We start from the raw sequence: 19828 nt of genomic DNA, 5'->3' as shown, positions 1-19828 counted from the left end.
CTCCATGCCTGTGGAGACTAGGTAACCTAAAACTGGAGTTACAGGTGTTTAAGCTGCCTGACATAAATGCTGGGATCATTAGTTTAGTCTTCATTATTGACCAGCAAGTGCTCTTAACCACTGATCCAACTCTCCATCCCCCACCTATTAATTTATTTATTTTGAGACAGTTGCACTGGTGTGGGGTTTGCCAAGTAAGCTAGTCTAGCTGGCCACTGTGCCTTTAGATCACTTGCCTCTGCATTCCTAGCACTGGGATTAGGAGCAAGTGGTAAACCTTGGGCATCAGGCTCAGCTATAGTGCTTCCAAGGAGAACTTTACCAGTCCCGCCCTCACCTCTCTCCTTGCTTTTCTGGAGGTGGGATCTTACTATGTAGTCCAGGTACAGACTTGGAACTAACTCTCTCCATTCTGCCTTAGCTTTTCTTTTCCCATGGAAGCTGATTTTTCTTTTCTTTCTGTCAGGTTCTCAAGGCAATTGGTTTACAGAGAACTGGAAAACAGGAAGAAGCCTTCACCTTGGCACAGGAGGTGGCTGCCCTTGAACCCACAGATGACAACTCTCTGCAGGCCCTGACGATCCTCTACCGGGAGATGCACCGTCGTATGTGACTTTCCTTGTTCCCCCACCTGTGTGGATGACAGTAGAGAGATAAATGTATTGGTCGTGGCCTTTGAAGAGCTTCACCAGGATAGTTAAATGCAATAACTTAACTTGATATGAGAGTCAAAATGAGTTCCTTTCTTTCTGTTTTTCTTTTCTTTTTTTTTTTTTTTTTTTTTTTTTTTTTTTTTGAGGCAGGATCTTACTGTGTAGCTCTGGCCTGGAACTCAGAGATCTACCTATATCTGGCTCCCTCTAGCTGAGATTAATGTTGCATACTTCCAAACCCCAGCCTTATTTGAATTTCTTTTTTTTTCTTTTTCTTTTTTAAACTTATTTATTATGTATATAGTGTTCTGCCTTCATTTAATGACTGTAGGCCAGAAAAGGGCACCTGATCTTATTGTAGATGGTTGTGAGCCACCATGTGGTTCCTGGGAATTGAACTCAGTCCCTCTGGAAGATTAGCCAATGCTCTTAACCTCTGAGTCATCTCTCCAGCCCTCATTTGAATTTCTTAAATATTTTATTATGAAATATATTGTTTTATGCAATGTGCTAGTAAATTTGGTGAGTCATGAAGCTGCCCTATAATTAAGAAGTAGAACCTTGTTGGGCTGATAAGATGGCTCAGAGGTAAAAGACTACCATGCAGACTGACACCTGACTTTAGTCCACTGAGCCCACAATGGAAAGAGGAAGAAACTTCTAAGAGTTGTCCTCGAGCCACCATGTCTGCTCTGTGCATGCTCTCCTCGCCCACGTTTGCTGTGCCCATGTTCTCCTCGCCCACATCTGTTGTGCCATGCTCTTCTCGCTCACACGTCTGTTGTGCCATGCTCTCCTCGCCCACACGTCTGTTGTGCCATGCTCTCCTTGCCCACATGTCTGCTGTGCCCATGCTCTCACACTAAGCAGTAAGGGAAAGGCAGAATGGATTAGAACAGTGTTGATGCTGGGAAAGCCTCCCACGTTCCAACCGAGTCTCAGTTTCCTTGGGGAGTAGAGTTCCTCTCCTGAATTACTTTGATTGACTTGTTTGCTGCCCCATCCCCTCTGTCTCTTTCCTTCTTTGCCTGAGCTGGACAATCCTTCTGCCAATGAATCACATCTGAGGCCCTCTGCTGGCTTTAGTTCTCTGTCTTGTTGTTTCAGTGTGACAGTGCCCCTTTAGTTTATCTTGGGTTTCATGTTGCTGGGTCTGTGCTATGTGCTTCTGTGTAATGCACTTCTGGTCTGATACCCATGTGGCTCTGGTGAATCCATGTTCATTGCCAGAGATTATTCATTCCATGATGCCACCACAGCTAGGAATAGAATTGTTGTATCAGTTTGTTTTGCTTGATGATGAAGAAAGATAATATTGACTATTTCTGTGATACTGGAGATCGAATACAGGACCTTACACATGCTAGGCAACTGCTCAGCCCCTAAGCTGCACTCCTTAATGTGTTTTTTATTTTGAGCTGACTTTTCCTAACTATGCCAGAGTGACCTTGAACTTAATCTTCCAACTTCAGCCTTCCAAAGACTGGGATCACAGGCATGCGCTGCCATACCTAGCTGCATTGGGTATCAGTTAATGCTATTCTAGAGATCTTCTCTTTTAGTCAGAGTTTAACACAGAACAGAGACAGCCATCAAATTGGGGAGGAGAGGCAGATTCTTCAAGGTGGGGCCTGCAGAGAGGATTGGGATTGTGTTCTTGCTGGAACTGGTACATGCATGGGGTTTACTGAGTGGAAAAGGGAACAGAAGAAGCTATGCAGTGGGAACAGCATGTTAGCCCATGATATGACATAGGGGACTCTGAAGAACTATAGTTCGTCACTACACAGTGGAGGGCTAAAAGAGTTGAAAGGAGACAGATTGAGTTCATGGCACAGATACCATGAAGAGATATGACCTAATCCATGCTTCATCAAAACAACACTTAAAGCTAGATGTGATGGCACACACCTTTATTCCCAGCACTTGGGAGGCAGAGGCAGGATCTGGCCAGCCTGGTCTACAGAGTAAGTTTCAGGGCAGCCAGGTCTGTTAATCAGAGAAACCCCGTCTTGAAAAAAAACAACAAAAAATACCCCCAACAATACTTAAGCAGAAGATGGGAACAATACCTCCATGTCCTTTAGCACCAGGAGCAACCATTTAACTCTTTCAACCTGTGGGTCTAGACTTTTTTGGGGATCAAAGGACCCTTTCACAGAGGTCAAGCCAGATATCCTGCATATCAGATATTTGTATTGCATTTCATAACAGTGACAAAACTACAGATAAGAAGTAGCAGCAAAAACAATATGGTTGAGGGGCTCACCACAGCACGAGAAACTGTATTAAAGGGTCTCAACTCAGCATTAGAAAGACTGAGAACACCTGCTTTAACCAAACAGAAAAGAGCATTAGGATTTTATCTTATGGAAGCAAAACCCAATCTTGCTTCTCTTCCTCTTAGCGGAGTTAGTCACAAAGCTTTATGAGGCGGCTGTGAAGAAAGTTCCCAACAGCGAGGAGTATCACTCTCACCTCTTCATGGCCTACGCCAGAGTGGGCGAGTACAAGAAGATGCAGCAGGTAACCAAATTCAGAGCCTTCTGGGTAGGGCACAAAGTCTCCGATATGATTGAGCTGCTGTGTGTGTGGTGATCAGCCAGTTATGTAGTACTCAGGGTTTTGAAATGCTTTACCTGAGGAAGTTGGCTGGCTGCTCATGTGTTTGCTTTGGTTTGCTGTCAGCCTCAGATTGCTCTAGAGTGACGTGCCTGTTGAGGTTTCAGAAAGTGGATAGGCAGAAATCACAGAGCACAAAACAGAGCTGCTCTTAAGTTTATATCCAGTTAATTGAGCTGCTTTAGCCTTCAGAGAGTTAGATAAATTCACCAGGGGAGAAGTCCCTATGGCTGAAATTCTTAGTTTTTGCTCTCCAGAGGTGGCTTCTTTGATCGGATTTTAGGGGTTCTTTGTGTACATCGAAGAATGTTACACAAATATTTACTGGGTTGTTTTTTGTGTGTGTGTGTGTGTGTGTGTGTGTGTGTGTGGCATGGTGGGTGAAACCCAGGGTAGGCAGATGCTACTGCTGGCTGTATTCTTAGCCCTTTAGAAATTGCATTAGGGCTGGTGCTGTAGCTCAGTTGGAATGTTTGCCAGGAGTGCACAATTTCTGGGTTTACCCCCAACATTAATGTGAGCTGGACATAGTGGCACATGCCTTTAATCCCAACACTCTGGAAGTCAAGGCAAAAAAAAAATCAGAGGTTGGAGGCCATCCTTAGCTATATGATGATTTGTGGTCAGCCTGGGCACCATAAAAGACTTTTACCCAGAATGACCTTCAACTTGATGTCATTCTGTCTTCAGCTTCCTGAGTAGCTGGGACTGTAGAGGTGTGTCACCACATCCAGCTCAGTGTAGTGTTATGTGTCTTTAACCGCATTGTAGGATAAACCTGTTATAGTGGCATGTGCCTATCATCGAAGTACCTGGGTATATGGTGGGAGGGTCAAGAATTGAAAGTCATCTTTAGCTGCATAATAAGTTCAAGTACAAGGCCCTGGAATGAATTCAAGATCTTGTTTCAAAAAGAAAACAACAACAACAAAACCTGCTTGTAGCTGAGTTTTGTGTTGGCAAAGCCTCTCCTGGACCCCTGCTTGACTTTAAACTTAATAAGCAGTATCTAGCAAGGCTTGAGTTTCAGTTTCTGCCTCTTGAGTGCTGAGATTGCTGGTGTGTATAATACACCTTTTTTATAATTTGAGTTTTTGGGGGTTGGAGAGATGGTTCAGTGGTTAAGAGCACTGGTTGCTCTTCCAGAGGTCCTGAATTCAATTCCCAGCAACCACCTGGTGACTCACAGTCATCCATAATGAGATTTGGTGCCCTCTTCTGGCTTGCAGACATACATGCAAGCAAACACTATACATAATAAAAAAAGTAAATCTTAAAAATAAATTTGAGTTTTAATAAACTTGTTCTTTGCCTGCAGTATCACACTGTAGCAATAGGAAGTCAGACAGGGTAATGATACTGTATTAATACAAATCCTTCCTCAGCATCAATGTGTATATCCTCTTATATAAGTTTTCAAAGTAGACGTACTTCTTATGTCTCTCATGAACTTGTTTTCCTTCCTCTGTGGTTTTTGGTGCTAGAGATTGACCTAGGGTCCTACACGTATTGGATATCTACCCTTCATGTAAAGCCCAGCCTTTGACTTCTTGAGTTTTTTGTTAGTGTTAGAGATTGGACCCAGGGCTTTCTGGTGCTAGGCCAGCGCTCTCCCACTAAATTAGCCCAGCCCTCTTGGTTTTTCTTGTGTGTGTATGGAACTCAGGTCCTTTGGAAGGACAGCAGGCTCTCTTAACCCCTGAGCCATTTTTCCACCCCATGACTCACTCTCTTTGATTTTGTTCAGACTCATTTCCCTCCTGAGAATTGATGAATTACTCACCTGTTGACCTCAAATGTTTGTGCATCCTAATATCTTCAGTCTAGCCTAGAGCCTCACTTGTCCTTTGAGATCCATCTGAAATACTATTTTTTAGAGGATTTCATGATACTTCCCCATTTTCTCTTAAGGAGGAAAGAACATGTGTGATTTCACCTCTCTTGTAATCACCTAGCATGTGATTCTGTTTATTTATTTATTGTCCCTTTTATTGTGTGTGTATATATATATATATACATACACACACGCACATACATATGGGTGTGTTTTACTACTTGTATGTTTGTGTACAGTATCTGAGGATAGAAGTGGGTAACTAGATCTCCTGGGTCTATAATTAAAGACAGTTTTGAACAGCTTTGTGGGTGCTAGAAACTGAATCTGGATCTCTGGAAGAGCAGCCAGTGCTCCTAACTTGCCAGCCTGTAGTATGGCGGTTTTTTTTTTGGTGGGGGGAGGGGCATTCAAGACAGGGTTTCTCTGTGTAGCTTTGGAGCCTGTCCTGGAACTCGCTCTGTAGACCATGCTGACTTTGATCTCAGTGATCTTCCCGCGTGCTGGGATTAAAGACATGCACCACCACCACCTGGCTAGTATGGTGTTTTTATACACATTTCTATTGTTAGGTAAATTTTAATTAGTTAGATCTGTGTTATGCATCTGGGACATGGGTATAGGAAGATCGAGAATTTAGAGCCATTTCCAGCTACATAGTAAGCCTGAGGCGGCTTCAGCTGTATGTTTTTCTGTGCCCAGAAAGAATCAAGGACTTGGGCTGGGTGGTGGTGGTGCACACCTTTGATCCCAGCACTGGGGAAGTGGAGGCAAAGGCAGGTGAATCTCTGTGAGTTTGAGGCCAGCCTGGTCTACAGAATGTGTTCCAGAACAAGCTCCGAAACTACACAGAAAAAAAACAAAACAATAATCAAGATATTGAGAGAAAACTCAGTTGGTAAAATGCTTACCATGTAAACATGAGGCTAGAATTTAATTCCCAGTACCCAGTACCCATATATTAAATATGATGGCTTTCTTGTAATTCTAGTGGTAAGGAGGCCGTTTTCTAGCCAGCCAGCTTAGCTTAATTGACAAGCCTCAGATCCCAGTAGAGACCCCATCTCAGAAAGCAAAGTGAACAGCTCTTGAGGAATAACTCCTGAGGTTGTCTTCTGGCCTCCATAGGCATGTGCACACATGTGAACCCCTATTCATAAACACATACCATTTCTAATGAATTATTTGTGTGGTTTACATTTTGCCTTATCTCTTTCTTGCTTGTGCTAGATTTTGCTCATGCCTAGAACAGTTTCCTTTTTTGAGTCGAAGGGTTTGGGGTTTTGGGGACAGCAATTCATTATGCTCAAATAATTCTTGTTAGCTCTGTTTGTCTACATCTGCTCTAAGTGTGGGCATATTATGTAAAAGGGTTAGTCATTTTTTCTGTTAGTTTTTTTGAAACAGTGTCTCATGTTGCTCACTATATAGCTAAGAATGAACTCTTGATCTTCTATCTCTACCTCAAGTTCTGGGAGCCCATGTTCATTACAGGCATGTTCCAATTGTGCCTGGCTGGTGGGGTTAGTTGTAATTATTGATAGCTTGGAAGGACTAAATGTTTCCCACCAGGTCTACCTCCTGTCTGGTGGCCCTGCTTTGCTATAGTTGTTTCAGGGTCTTCAGTGAGGACTGTTGCTGTGGCTTGTTTGTTTGGACAGGATCTCAGCCCAAGTTGACTTCAAGCTCCCTGTGCAGCTGAGAATGATTGAACCTCCTTTGTCTTCCAAGTGCCTGAGACTATGAGCATGCATCCCGTGCCTAGGCCTGGTGTGTGCAGTTGTGGGCATTCCTATGGCTTTGGGCATGGTAGGCATGCACTCCACCAACTGAAGTTTATCCAAGTCTGAAGATCACACTGATAAACATTCATAGTCAAATTTTGTGAGTTTTGGTAGTCTTCTTAGAACTGTACTGCGTCACATCCATTTTCTGAGTTTGGACTTAAATGGTTCAAAAGTTGAACTGTCATTCAGGATGTAAAACTTGGCATTTTTGATTATTTGTTGTTGTCATAGTGATGAGGTTATCAGGCACTGCCATCACCTACAGTATGTAACTGTGTTACTGGTCTCCTCAGGAACATGCCACACACTCAGACATATTTGTTTTCATTTTCAGTTTATTGTTGTCTATCTGATGTTCTCAAAATTATGCTCTCTTTCAGGCTGGCATGGCTCTGTATAAGATTGTCCCCAAAAACCCTTACTACTTTTGGTCTGTGATGAGCTTAATCATGCAAGTAAGTATGCTGCTCAGGATTGGATTGAAGTCTGTCTTTACCATCTTTGTCTCTAATGAGCTTTGAACTGTGTCAGGAGGGTCTTGACGGATCACCCCTTGGTTTTCAAGTTGGGAATACTTGGTAGTCTTTGTTTAATTAAATTGTATTTTATGGGTATGACTGTTTTGCCTGTATGTATGTCTGTGAACCATGTACTGGTGGCTGCTGAGGCCAGAAGAGGGTGTCTGGTGCCTTGGAACAGGAGTTACAGTTTTGAGCCACCATGTGGGTGCTGGAAATCAAACTCGATTCTTCTGAAAGAATAGCCAGTGTTCTTAACCTCTGAGATAGTTTTCCAGCTTTCTTATTTAGTGTTTTTTGTTTTGTTTTGAGATAGGGTATCACCTTGAACTTACTATGTAACCTAGGTTGACTTCAAACTCAAGATCCTGCTGCCTCCACCTCTTGAATTTGGGGGTTACAGGTGAGGTGGTTATCGTGCCTGGCTGCTTGGTATTTTCTCAGTTGTCTTATTAGTTTATCTGAGGCCGGCTCCCAACTCAGTATGTGGCTACAGAGGACTTGAGTATTGGGATTACAGATGTGCATCACCACACCTGGCTGGTGTTTGTTCTTATCAAGCTTCAACTTCCTGTTTTGCGGAATGGAGATGCTTATCTCCCAGAACTCCTGTAAAAATCACATTGAGACACTGTGGGTAGAAGGGGCTGGGAGGTCGTGCTGAGAAGACACACTATAGACTAGGCATGGTGATACACACCTGGAACCCCAAGCACAGCAAGATGATCTGGAGTTTGAGGCTGAATCAGGGTGCAAGTGAGACCCTGTTTGAGAAGATAAATTATCACAATAAATCAAGCTCTCTATCTTCAAGTGTGTGGGGCTTTACCAGAAATTTGTCAAACTGCTGGGGGAATTCTTTCTCTAGTTTCTATATCTGTAAGGTGAGTTTATATCTACTTTGAAAGGTTGTGTCCTCTGGATAAGCGAGCCTTGAGCAGAATCTCTGCACTGTTCAGTTAACAGTAGTCCTGGTTTAAAAATGGTGGCTGTATGGTAATTAGCTAATAACTAGAGCTGTGTAACTAGAATGGGCATGTCTCTTTTTGTAGCTGTGTTAGCAAATCCAGGCACAGTGTACACAGCTTCCTTCTTGGCACCCTGGTAATGTAATACCAAACAGGGGCACACCCCTTTTTGAGTACTTCTAGGTAACTATCAGACCAACCTGTCAAAGCACTAGGTCACGTAGAAGCCAGGGGTTGTAGGAATGAATGGGATGGTAAAGCGGCTATGATTCCGTGTATTCACATGGTAGACTCAGATTAGGCCTGTTATGTACACAGTGGACTGGGGGCCAGAGTCACAGGTCATAGTAGTGTTCTGCATGGTGATGCGAAGAGAACAAGCAGGAGAGAGATCACAGTTAAATATTTATCATTCCTCTTACAGTCTATATCCGCACGAGATGAAAATCTCTCAAAAACCATGTTTCTGCCCCTGGCAGAGAGGATGGTAGAAAAAATGGTGAAAGAGGACAAGATAGAAGCTGAAGCTGAAGTGAGTATACGCCCTTCCTCCATTTTTCCAATTGCGACAACAATGTCCACTTTATAGCTGGTGACCCTATCTGGGCCTTGGGTAAAAAAGACTTTCCTGACTCAGCTCAGGCATCATGAAACCGAGCTATCTCTGGAAAGTGCTCTCTGTTAATTAAGATGTGTGTGGAAAGGAAAAGTCATCGACACAGTTCTGTTAAATAATTGTAATGAGTACACAGATGCTTGCGTTCCTGCTCACTTCTCAATGCTGTAACTGTTTGTGTCTTCTACAAGGTTGAACTTTATTATATGATCCTGGAACGCTTGGGGAAGTACCAAGAAGCCCTGGATGTCATTAGAGGGAAATTAGGAGGTAATTTAAAAAGTTTCCTGTTTTGTTTTTAATTTGAAGATGAAAATTACTTGTGGTTGAAACATTCCCATACAATCATAAAAATCCTATGACTTTGCTATATACTGGGGGGGTTTTGTATTGTTTTTACTGAGCTGTACATTTTTGTCTGCTCCCCTCCCTTCCTTCTCTCCTCCTTTCTCCCCTTCTACCCTCTCCTGTGACCCCCATGCTCCCAATTTACTCAGGGGATCTTGTCTTTTTCTCTTTTCTTTGTAGATCTATGTATATCCCTCTTAAGGTTCTCTTTGTTGTCTAGGTTCTCTGGGGTTGTGAACTGTGTGGACTGTAAATGGTTTTGTTTTTGTTTTAAAGATTTATTTATTTAGTACTTTTACAGTGTTCTGTCTGCATGTATGCTTACAGGCCAGAAGGCATATCCTTTATGGGTGGTGGTGAGCTACCATGTGGTTGCTGGGAATTGAACTCAGGACCTCTGGAAGAGGAGCCAGTGCTCTTAACCTCTGAGCCATCTCTCCAGCCCTATAGGCTGGTTTCTAAACTTGTGTTTAAACTATTAACAGTATTTTCATCCTAAGCACTTAGGAACCAGAGGCAGACTTGGTCTACATAGTGAGTTCTAGGACAGCCAGGGCTGTGTAGAGAGACCAACCCTGTCTCAAACAATAACACTTTTTTTTTATTAATTCTTTGAGAATTTCATACAAGGTAATTTTGATTGTATTCATTTTCCACCCTCTCCCAACTTTCCCTAGGTCTTCCCCACCTCATTATCTCCCTACCACCACCTTCCTGCCCCCAGGTTCTTCCATTGAGCCCAGTTTGTGCTTCCCATAAACTCCTGGGTTTAACTTTTTTTGTTTTGTTTTGTTTTTCAAGACAGGAATTTTCTGTGTAGCCCTGGTTATCCTGGGAATGATGTCCTCTGTAGACCCAAACTCTCAGAGGTCCTCCAACTTCTGCCTCCCAAATGCTAGGACTAAAGTTGGGCACCATCATGCCCAGCTCAGGTTAAACGACCCCCCCCCCCGCGCTTTTATTTTATCTGTCTGTCTGTCTGTCTATCTATCTATCTATGGATTTTCAAGACAGGGTTTTTCTGTGTAGCCCTGGCTGTCCTGTAACTCACTCTGTAGACCAGGCTGGTCTCAAACTCAGAGATCCACCACGTCTGCCTCTGCCTGGTCATTTTACTTATTTTTATTATATAGGTATGGGTGTTTTACCTGACTGCATGTCTGCAGTACTCATTTTTCAGAAGTGTGTCAGTTGAGCTTTCTAAGTCCGGATATGTTGTATTTTACATGTATCTATCACAGCTCATTGTGGATCTTCAACGATTCTCTAAATTTATTGTAGGAAATGTTTCTATTTAGAAAAGGGTCTTTGTAAGATAGTAGAGTGTATTATTTTTAGAGTGAGTTTCTTTTCTTTTGTGTTTTTTGTTTTTGTTTTTTGAGACAAGGTTTCTCTCTGTAGCTCTAACTGTCCTGGAAACTAACTGTGTAGACTAGGCTGACCTCGAACTCACAGAGATCCATCTGCCTCTGCCTTCCGAGTGCTAGAAGTTTATTTTCTTGAGGGCGCCAACAAATATGACCATTTCCCCCGCAGTGATTGGATTTTATTCTGGTAGACATGAAACTAGCCAAACTTTTATACTTTTTGTTGTAGATAAGTTGACAAGTGAAATTCAGAGTCGGGAAAACAAATGCATGGCCATGTACAAGAAACTGAGCAGGTGGCCAGAGTGCAACGCCCTTTCTCGACGCCTCCTGTTGAAAAAGTGAGTAGATGGCCACTGCTTGTGAGCTGAGAGCCTTGGAAGGTTTCCGGGCCCCCAAGACTAATGCTGGTGTGTGTTGTGAGGGTTCTGGTTATATTAGAAGTTTTCAATGAGCTTTATATTTTGAAAGTAAGTCCTAATGGGGCCTGGGAAGTGGTGGATGAATTATGTCTTAAGGTTTAGCGTGGAGTTACTGTATCACTTTTTGTTTGTTTTTGTTTTTTGAAACAAGGTTTCTCTGTGTAGCTCTGGCTGTTCTGGAACTAGCTTTGTAGACCAGGCTGGCCTGGATCTCTGTGAATAGATCCCCCTGCCTCTGCCTCCTGAATGCTGTGATAATAGGCACGTGCCACCACCACCTAGCAAGTTTCTGTGTCATATTTGACACTGGCCTTGAAGAGGCTTCCCTCTCCATGCCAGTTCCTAGTTAGGGAGAGCTCATTGGGCAATTGTATGTTAGGAAGTTAGTCTTTAAGCATCTAGAAAGCCCCAGGCTCTGATAGTCTCCACAGTGCCATCTTGGGAGGGGGGTGACTTAGAAAATTGGTTGATGTCATAGTACCTAAGGAACCTTATCACAACTTGAGTTTAATCCTGTGTGCATCATTCAATCTGATTTTAGCTCAGATGACTGGCAGTTCTATCTGACTTATTTCGATTCTGTTTTTCGACTGATTGAAGAGGCCTGGACGCCCCCTGCTGAAGGGGAACAGTAAGTTGTCATCTTTTTTTCACTTTCTTAACTTTTTTTTTTTTTTTTAAAGTAAGGAGTGATATGTGACGTAATTGTAAGATGTTTCCAAAAATTTCATTCTGGGCTGGAGAGATGGCTCAGTGGTTAAGAGCATTGCCGGCTCTTCCAAAGGTCCTGAGTTCAATTCCCAGCAACCACATGATGGCTCACAACCATCTGTAATGAGGTCTGGTGCCCTCTTCTGGCTTGTAGACATACATGCAGGCAGAATACTGTATACATAATAAATAAATATTTTTTAAAAATTTCATTTTATTTAACATATATTAATTTGCGTGCATGTATGTATATGTGTATATATGTGTGTGTCCATGTGTATATGTATATTTGTATGTGTATATATGAAATATGTGTATGTGTATATATATGTATATATATGTATGTGTGTATATATGTATATATATATATATATTTACTGTGTTTCTACTTAATGCGCAGGGGGGCAGAAGAGGGCATTGAATCTCTTGGAACAGGAGTTATTGACTGGTGTGAACTGCCATGTGGGTACTGGGAATTGAACGACTGGAAGAGCAATAGTGTTCATAACTGATGTACCATCTCTCTAGCCTTTAGGTTATACTTTAAGCGGTTTTATTTGGGCAGCTTGCAATAAGTGACACCCTGAGGATTTTTAGTTTGTGAGCCCAAATGGTTATCATCTTTGTGGTACAGGTTCACTTTCTGTGAACTGGTAGTTGACCCTAGGGCTTACATTGGTATGCAAGGCTTCTTAGCATTGAACTTTATTCCCATGATAGTGACTTCTGTTTTGCCTTAGCCTGAGTGCTAGGATTACAGGCATCTGTCAGCATGTCTGGTTTATAGTGGTACTTTTGAGTGTGATGGAGCAAAAGGACTTTATTGTGCATCAGTTATGCTTATTCTTTCCATAAATACATTCTTTTTAGACAGTCCTTTTGTTTTACTGTAATAAACACATGTGCCCTATGAGACTCATTTTAGTCCCCATGTGGTATTTAGTCCCACTTAACCTGTCAATGTAAAAATAAATCCTCACAGCTCCTTGCCTCCCCACTGGCTTCTATCCTTTGTTACCACAGTGCTGTGTACTGAGAGTGGGATTAGATCAGACATGGTGGTGTTGTGGTGTCCATAGGCACTTTCATTCGTGGTATATGTAAGTCTGTTTCATTTTTTTTTGAGTGGTTCAAGAGTTATCTTTGAGAGATGTTTCTTAATCCATTAATGTCTCTGCTGTTGATTGCAGTTAGTTTATTAGCAGAAATTTTTCTTCCCCTTTTTATAGCTGATATGAAGAAAATTTTTAAAAAGCAGGGTTTTTTGTTGTTGTTGTTTGTTTTGTTTTGTTTTGCTTTGCTTTGCTTTGCTTTGCATTTTTGAGACTGGGTTTCTCTTGAGTATCCCTGGCTGTCCTGGAACTCACTCAATAGACCAGGTTGACCTTGAACTCAGAGAACCACCTGCTTCCTCCGTGCTGAGATTAAAAAAAGGGGCCTCTATCTCCTGGCTAAAAAACAATTTTTGTAAAAGCTTCATTTAGCCAGGCATATTGGTCGACACCCCTAGTCCCAGTACTTGGGACACTGAGAAGGCAGAAGTGGGTGGATCTCTGAGTCCAAGGCTGGCTTAGTCTGCAGAATGAGTTCTAGGACAGCCAGGGTGACATAGAGAAACCCTGTCTCGAAACAACAAACAGGAAATAGAAAACCAAAACAACAACAAAAAAAGCTTTATTTATTTGTGTGTGTGCTTGTGTGCCACCCCAAAGGTCAGAGGACACCTTGTGGGAGTGAGTACTCCTACTATATGGGTTCTCATTCATAGAGGCAGTTTGACTGCTGAGCCGTCTTGCCACCTTTAAAGAGGTGAGGGTGATTTGTTACTCTGCAGTATTCCGAAGTCAAATTGAAGAAGAATTTTATAGCTTGTTGCCTGTTAGATTAGGCTCAAGGCTTTCTCATACCTGCTTGACCTTGTGTGGGTTGCACCCCTTCACTGCCTTGCTAGGGACTGCCTAGCCCTCTAATCATGTGAAGCAAGTGATTTCTCACTAATCCACACTGCTAGCCATTTGCTTTTTTGGGGGGTGGGGTTTGTGACAGGGTCTCTAGCCATAGCTGTCCTGGAACTATGTAAACCTGGCTGGTTTAGAACACATAGAGATCTGTCTGCCTCTTCCTCCCAGGTACTGGGAGCCCTTGACTTTTTGAGGCAAGGTCTTCATGTGCAGCCATTGCTGACCTTTGCTTAGTCTCCTGCTATCTGCTAGAGGCGTGGGTTGTAGCTGTGGCACCTACCACACTCTGTTACTGTTCTTTATTGCTGTTTTTGTTGTATATAGATAGCAAACTGAGGTTTCTTAAGATCAGTCTTTCTTCGCTTCAACTTTGTGGAGCCCGTTGGAGGCAGTAATGGTGCCTTGTGTTTCCTTCAGCTCCCTAGAAGGAGAAGTACACTGCTCTGCAGAAGACGCCGTGAAGTTTATAGAGGATCGAATAATGGAGGCATCACAAAATGCCCGGCATGTCCGAGGCCCACACCTTGCTAAGTTGGAGCTCATCAGGCGCCTGCGGAGCCAAGGTTGTAATGACGAGTACAAGCTGGGTAAGAATCATTGGACATTGGGGAACACTAGAGAAGATGAGGGATACGCTTCAGATCTTGAGTTCAGTCCTCATTATCAATGTGCTCATTATCTGAAAATAATTACTAAAGAAGGCTTATTTACAAAATCCATCTTCCACACATATTCCATTTGGCTTTGTTTTATTTATTTTACATATCAACCACTGTTTCCCTTCCTTCCTCTCTTCCCATTCCCTCCCCCCCATCGACTTAGCTTTTTATATTAGTGTATCTGTTTAGTCCATCTGGTCTTTGCTGACCCAGCTTAAAGAGAATTTTTCAGTCTTGCCCTTCTCAATATTTCTCATAGTATATGAGTATTCTTTCTGATTTGAGTTTTTTTGTGAATGGATCTCATTCAGTAGCCCAAACTTAACTGGAACTCAGCCTCCCAGTGTGAGCCTACCTTTCATTTATGGTTTTGAAGGTGGGAAGGGTGGCCTGGAGCTTGCTGTATAATTGAGAATAACCTTAAAGTGACCCTCCTGCCTCAGCCTCCCAAAGGCTGGGATTACAGGTGTGCCCACCATACATAATTCTTGATTTTTGGGACCGGGTTTCTCTGTGTATACCTGGCTATCCTGGAATTCACTGTATAGACCAGGCTGTCCTCAAAACCTTCCGCCTTTGCCTCCTGAATGCTGGGATTAAAGGTGTGCGCCACCACCACCTAGCAACACCATACTTAACTCCTATTTATTTATTTATTTATTTACTTACTTACTTATTTATTATTGTGTTTTGTCTTTTATATTTTGTGACAGGGAGTGCTGGTCTTAAAGGTGTGTGCCACCGTGACTGGCTTCAGGCAGAGTTAATTTCAAGGAAACAGACCAGTCTGTGAGTAATGAGTAATGTAGTGTCCTCTCTTGAAGGTGACCCAGAAGAGTTAATGTTCCAGTATTTCAAGAAGTTTGGGGATAAGCCATGTTGCTTCACAGACCTGAAGGTGTTTGTTGACCTCTTGCCTGCTGCCCAATGCACACAAGTACGTGTCTCTCAGAGTTCTGCTAGTGTCCAAAGTATCTGTGCATGTACACTAGTACTGGAAAGGTGATATAGTAACTGCCTTGCAGCCACAGTGCTTGGTGAGGTCTAGAGCCAGTGGAAAACCACTTGGGCATCTCACCTGGCTCAGGTTTCTCACCTGTCAATAGGACCTTAATTTTTCTGTGAAGGATCACGTGGCCCAGGTCTTCCTTCCTCTACCTTCAAACATTGGGATCAGGTGTGAGCCATTACACCTGACTGATCTCATCTAGAGGCTGGGCAGTCTCAAGTCAAACTACTCTGGCACTTGTGTGGCATGTACATCTTGCTGTATCTTTACACATTGGAGAGCCATACATAGGATTTCCCTAGACCAGTGGTTCTCAATCTTCTAACACAATGACCTTTTAATACAGTTCCTCATGTTGTGGTAACTCCCAGACATAAAATTATTTCATTGCTACTTCATCACTGCAAATTTGCTACTGTTATGAATCGTCAGTTTGAGAACCACTTCCCTAGACTGTTTCATACTCAGAAGTATTTGGTACATATTCCAGAGCTGACCTTGGTCATAGGCAGTTGGAGTCCTTTATCTACTGGGGAGCAGTGTGACTGAGGTAGGATAGGACACTATGTGCAGAGATAAAGGCATGAATAAACCCGTATCTGCCCTGCCATCCACTGGTTTACTAGTAACCCTGTGGCAAAGCTTGATGACTGGAAGTCTTACTATGCTAGGGCTGCTACCATGTGGACTGAGCACAGTGGAATGACTGTGTCTTCACTCCACCAGGACTTAGTACTTTGACAGACTAAGGTGACTCATCTAGGACACACATGTGGTATATGCCTTTAATCCCAGCTCCCTAACTAATAAGTATCAATTAGTCTCAATTGAATTCTGAAAGACTCTTCATTCTTGTTGTCTAAGTGGAGCTATTCTTGCGGTGTTTGTGTACAGGGATCAGGGGTATAACTTCGTGGGTAAATTGTAACATGCAGAAGGGAAGTCCATAAGTATTAAAGATAAGGTCTTTGGGGACTGGAGAGATTGGCTCAGTGATTAAGAGTGCTGCCTGCTCTCGCACAAATCCAGGTTCAATTCCTACCACCCACTTGGTAGTTCACAATTATCTGTACATTGATCTGGTGACATTTCTGGCTTCCATGAATACACGCAATGTAGTACACACACATGTACAGGCAAAACACCCGTACACATAAAATAAAAGTAAAGGGGGCGGGAGGCTCTCCTGTGGCTCAATTTGCATAGCCATGCATGATCTAGGCGTGCATCACCATACCTGGTCTGTGTGAGCTAGAGGTTGGACAATAGCTGTGAGTCTTTAGAGATGGCTGGTACAGGGATCCTATAGAGCATCTCAGGTGTCCCAAACACATCTGCATTGCTTGGCCTTTGTTCTTCCTCTCTGCAGTTTATTAATCAGCTTCTTGGAGTTGTTCCGTTGTCAACACCAACAGAGGACAAACTTGCCCTGCCAGGTGACATCCGTGCCCTGCAGCAGCATCTGTGTGTCGTGCAGCTGACAAGGCTCCTTGGCTTGTACCACATCATGGATAAGAACCAGAAGCTGGGTGTGGTCAGAGAGTTGATGTTAAGGTACCAACACGGACTGGAGTTTGGTGAGTAGCCATTCACCCTGCCAGTTCTGCTAAGACCGAGAAGTCAGTATATAAAGTACCTAGAGCACACTCCTCTAGTGCACATATTGGGCATTTTATCAAGTGCTCCCCCAATCTGAGTAATTCTCAGAAACCTAGTTAGGCTAACAGGTATTGTCTGCTCCTCCTGAGCAGCCGGACTATTTCATGGTTCTTAAACAAGTTGTTTGGCTTGTAAGGATTTTTGCGCTTGGGAGCTGTGCCCTTATGCCTTCACAACACTGCAGGAAGCAGAGTAGTGTAGTGTGCATTGTAAGGTAATGTTCAGTGCAGAAGCAGGGACTCTTAACTGGCTGGCTGTAAGCTACTCAGTAGAGGTGTCGCTTAGCACCACTGTGCTTGAAGAACCATTTGGTAGGAGGGTTGATATAGCATTAGTTAAGCCGAGGCCCAGGTTTTTTTCTTCACCTCAGACTTCTTAGATCTTTCCCTTTGTAAAGACTGGTGTATGCACCTTCTCCCCTGGAATGTTCTGTTCCAGCTGAGTGTGGCTTGTAAGCCATTTGGTTTGTGTTCTCACCTTCCTTCCTTCTATACATCCATTTTTTTCTTGCCCCTTTCTTTTGTGGTGCCAGGGATTGAAGCCAGTTGCTCGTGCATGCTAAGCAAGTGCTATAAGCTACATCCCGTTTTTATGACTTGTATTTATCTTCGGTACAGGCCCTATTCTTTTTTATTTATTTGTTTTTGTTTTGTTTTTTGAGACAGGGTTTCTCTGTCTAGCCCTAGCTGTCCTGTAACTTAGTCTGTAGACCAGACCAGGTCAGCCTCAAACTCCAGAGATCGTCTGCCTCTGCCTCCTGAGTGGAATTAAAGACGTGCACCACCGCCCAGCTTACTCATCCTATTCTTACTTTCTTTTTTAGTTTCCTCTTTTTCTGCCTATCATTTTTCTTCCTTAAAAAGTAAACAAAAGTCTCCTGTCGCAGCACTTGATGAGTAATTATTAAAAATAGGCGTGTGTTTTTCAATCCTTCCCTAGGGCGCTCTTGTTTGAAGACAGAGTTGCAGTTCTCTGATTATTACTGCCTCCTCGCTGTCCATGTGCTCACTGACATATGGAGAGAAGCAGGTGAGGACACTGGGATCACCTCCACAGGGGTTTGCTGGGGATGGAGGCCACACTGGAAACTCTTACCACTGAACCTTGGGCCCAACTTAGCAGCTATCTCATTGTTTTCTAAATTTGTCTGCATAATGAACGATCACTCTGATTTAAAACTAGAGTTAAGATATAACCACACTGATTTAAAGGCAGATGAGCAAACGCACAGAACACAAAACCCTTTTTATTTACTAATGATTAAAAAATGATTTTTATGCCAGATGGTGATAGTGACAGCAGTGTATGCTTTTAATCCCAGCATTTGTGAGGCAGAGGCAAGTGAGTTCGAGGACAGTTCTAGGACAGCCAGGGCTACACCAGAGAAAGCCTGTCTTCAAAAACCACACACAAAAAAGATATTCTCTCTCTCTCTCTCTCTCTCTCTCTCTCTCTCTCTCTCAGAAGGGGGTGGGAGACAGGGTCTCACTTTGTAGTCCTGCTTGGTCTGGAACTCAATATATAGACCAGACTGTACCTAGAATTGCAACCCGCCTGCTTCTGCCTCTCATGTGCTAGGATTAAAGGTGTGCACCACCACATAAGCTTCTTTATTTTTTTAAATAAAATTCTATGTGTTTATGTGTGACATATGGACACAAATGTTCCATGGGTCATGTGTCAGAAGACAACTTTCCAGAGTCCTTTCTCTCTTTCTACCCTGCGGGGCCCAAGGAATGATCTCAGATACAGGCTTTGGCAGCAAGCACTTTTATTTGCTGAGCCATCTCTCTGGTCCTAATAGCAGTTTTTTGTTTTGTTTTGTTTTGTTTTGTTTGTTTGTTTATTATGTATACCGTGTTCTGTCTGCATGTATGCCTGCAGGCCAGAAGAGGGCACCAGACCTCATTACAGATGGTTGTGAGCCATCATATGGTTGCTGGGAATTGAACTCAGGTCCTTTGGAAAGAGCAGGCAATGCTCTTAACCACTGAGCCATCTTTCTCCAGCACCCTCAAATGTAATATTTTTAGTAGGATTGTGTATGAAATAAAAATGACATCTTGTAGGGTTTTGTGGGGACAACGCTGCAGGGGTGGGGGCAACTAGCAGATTCTAGTTCTTCAAAGTCCTTCTCTTAGAATCTAAGATTCTGTGAGGTTCCATGATTTCCCTCCCTAGATCTACACGTCGTGCTTCTTGCACAGCTGTATTTAATTACTGATATAACTATTGAAGGGCTTTGTAATCAAGGGAATTCTCTGTTTTGATTGCAGGTCTGCATTTAAAATTTGTGTACATCCAAAATCATTCAAAGACTAGTCAAGGCAGGTGATTGATTTCAGCAGGTTCCCTAAAGATGAGTGGATAATGATGTGTTTTGATTCTAGGTGAGGAGACTGCTGTGTGGCAGGCCCTGACTCTGCTAGAAGAAGGCTTAACCCATAGCCCATCCAATGCTCAGTTCAAATTGCTGCTTGTTCGAATCTACTGCATGCTGGGTGCATTTGAGCCAGTGGTGGATCTTTACTCCAGCCTTGATGCTAAGCATATCCAGCACGACACCATTGGGTTGGTAGTATATACTCTGAATACTGTGCAGACAGCCTAGGAAGCTCACTTGTAGGTGATAACAAAACAGCACTCTAGACACCAGTCACTACTGTGACCTTCTGCAAAGCACGAGGGACTTAT

The 19828-nt window shown here is 43.0% G+C and overlaps 1 protein-coding gene across 2 annotated transcripts in view; it reads left to right on the top strand.

Annotated features, from left to right (window-relative positions):
* Naa25 (N-alpha-acetyltransferase 25, NatB auxiliary subunit) overlaps window positions 1–19828 on the top strand; it is a 51896-nt gene that overhangs the window by 10039 nt on the left and 22029 nt on the right. Inside the window, exons 3-14 of one of the 2 annotated variants that reach the window (XM_048447432.3) lie at window positions 467–605; window positions 3061–3179; window positions 7277–7351; window positions 8807–8914; window positions 9190–9268; window positions 10943–11054; window positions 11677–11766; window positions 14225–14394; window positions 15291–15403; window positions 16845–17052; window positions 18074–18163; window positions 19525–19705. In XM_048447432.3, the coding sequence (XP_048303389.1) occupies window positions 467–605; window positions 3061–3179; window positions 7277–7351; window positions 8807–8914; window positions 9190–9268; window positions 10943–11054; window positions 11677–11766; window positions 14225–14394; window positions 15291–15403; window positions 16845–17052; window positions 18074–18163; window positions 19525–19705 (1484 nt within the window). Of the gene's footprint in view, window positions 1–465; window positions 606–3060; window positions 3180–7276; window positions 7352–8806; window positions 8915–9189; window positions 9269–10942; window positions 11055–11676; window positions 11767–14224; window positions 14395–15290; window positions 15404–16844; window positions 17053–18073; window positions 18164–19524; window positions 19706–19828 lie in introns of those variants that run through there. The other variant, XM_085679930.2, reaches the window with a different exon arrangement.

Source organism: Myodes glareolus, chromosome 2, assembly GCF_982192425.1.
Source record: "Myodes glareolus chromosome 2, mMyoGla1.1, whole genome shotgun sequence".
In the NCBI taxonomy this organism is placed as follows: Eukaryota; Metazoa; Chordata; class Mammalia; order Rodentia; family Cricetidae; genus Myodes; species Myodes glareolus.
Note: the sequence above shows the minus strand (reverse complement) of the source record. Positions and strands in the feature narration are given on the sequence as shown.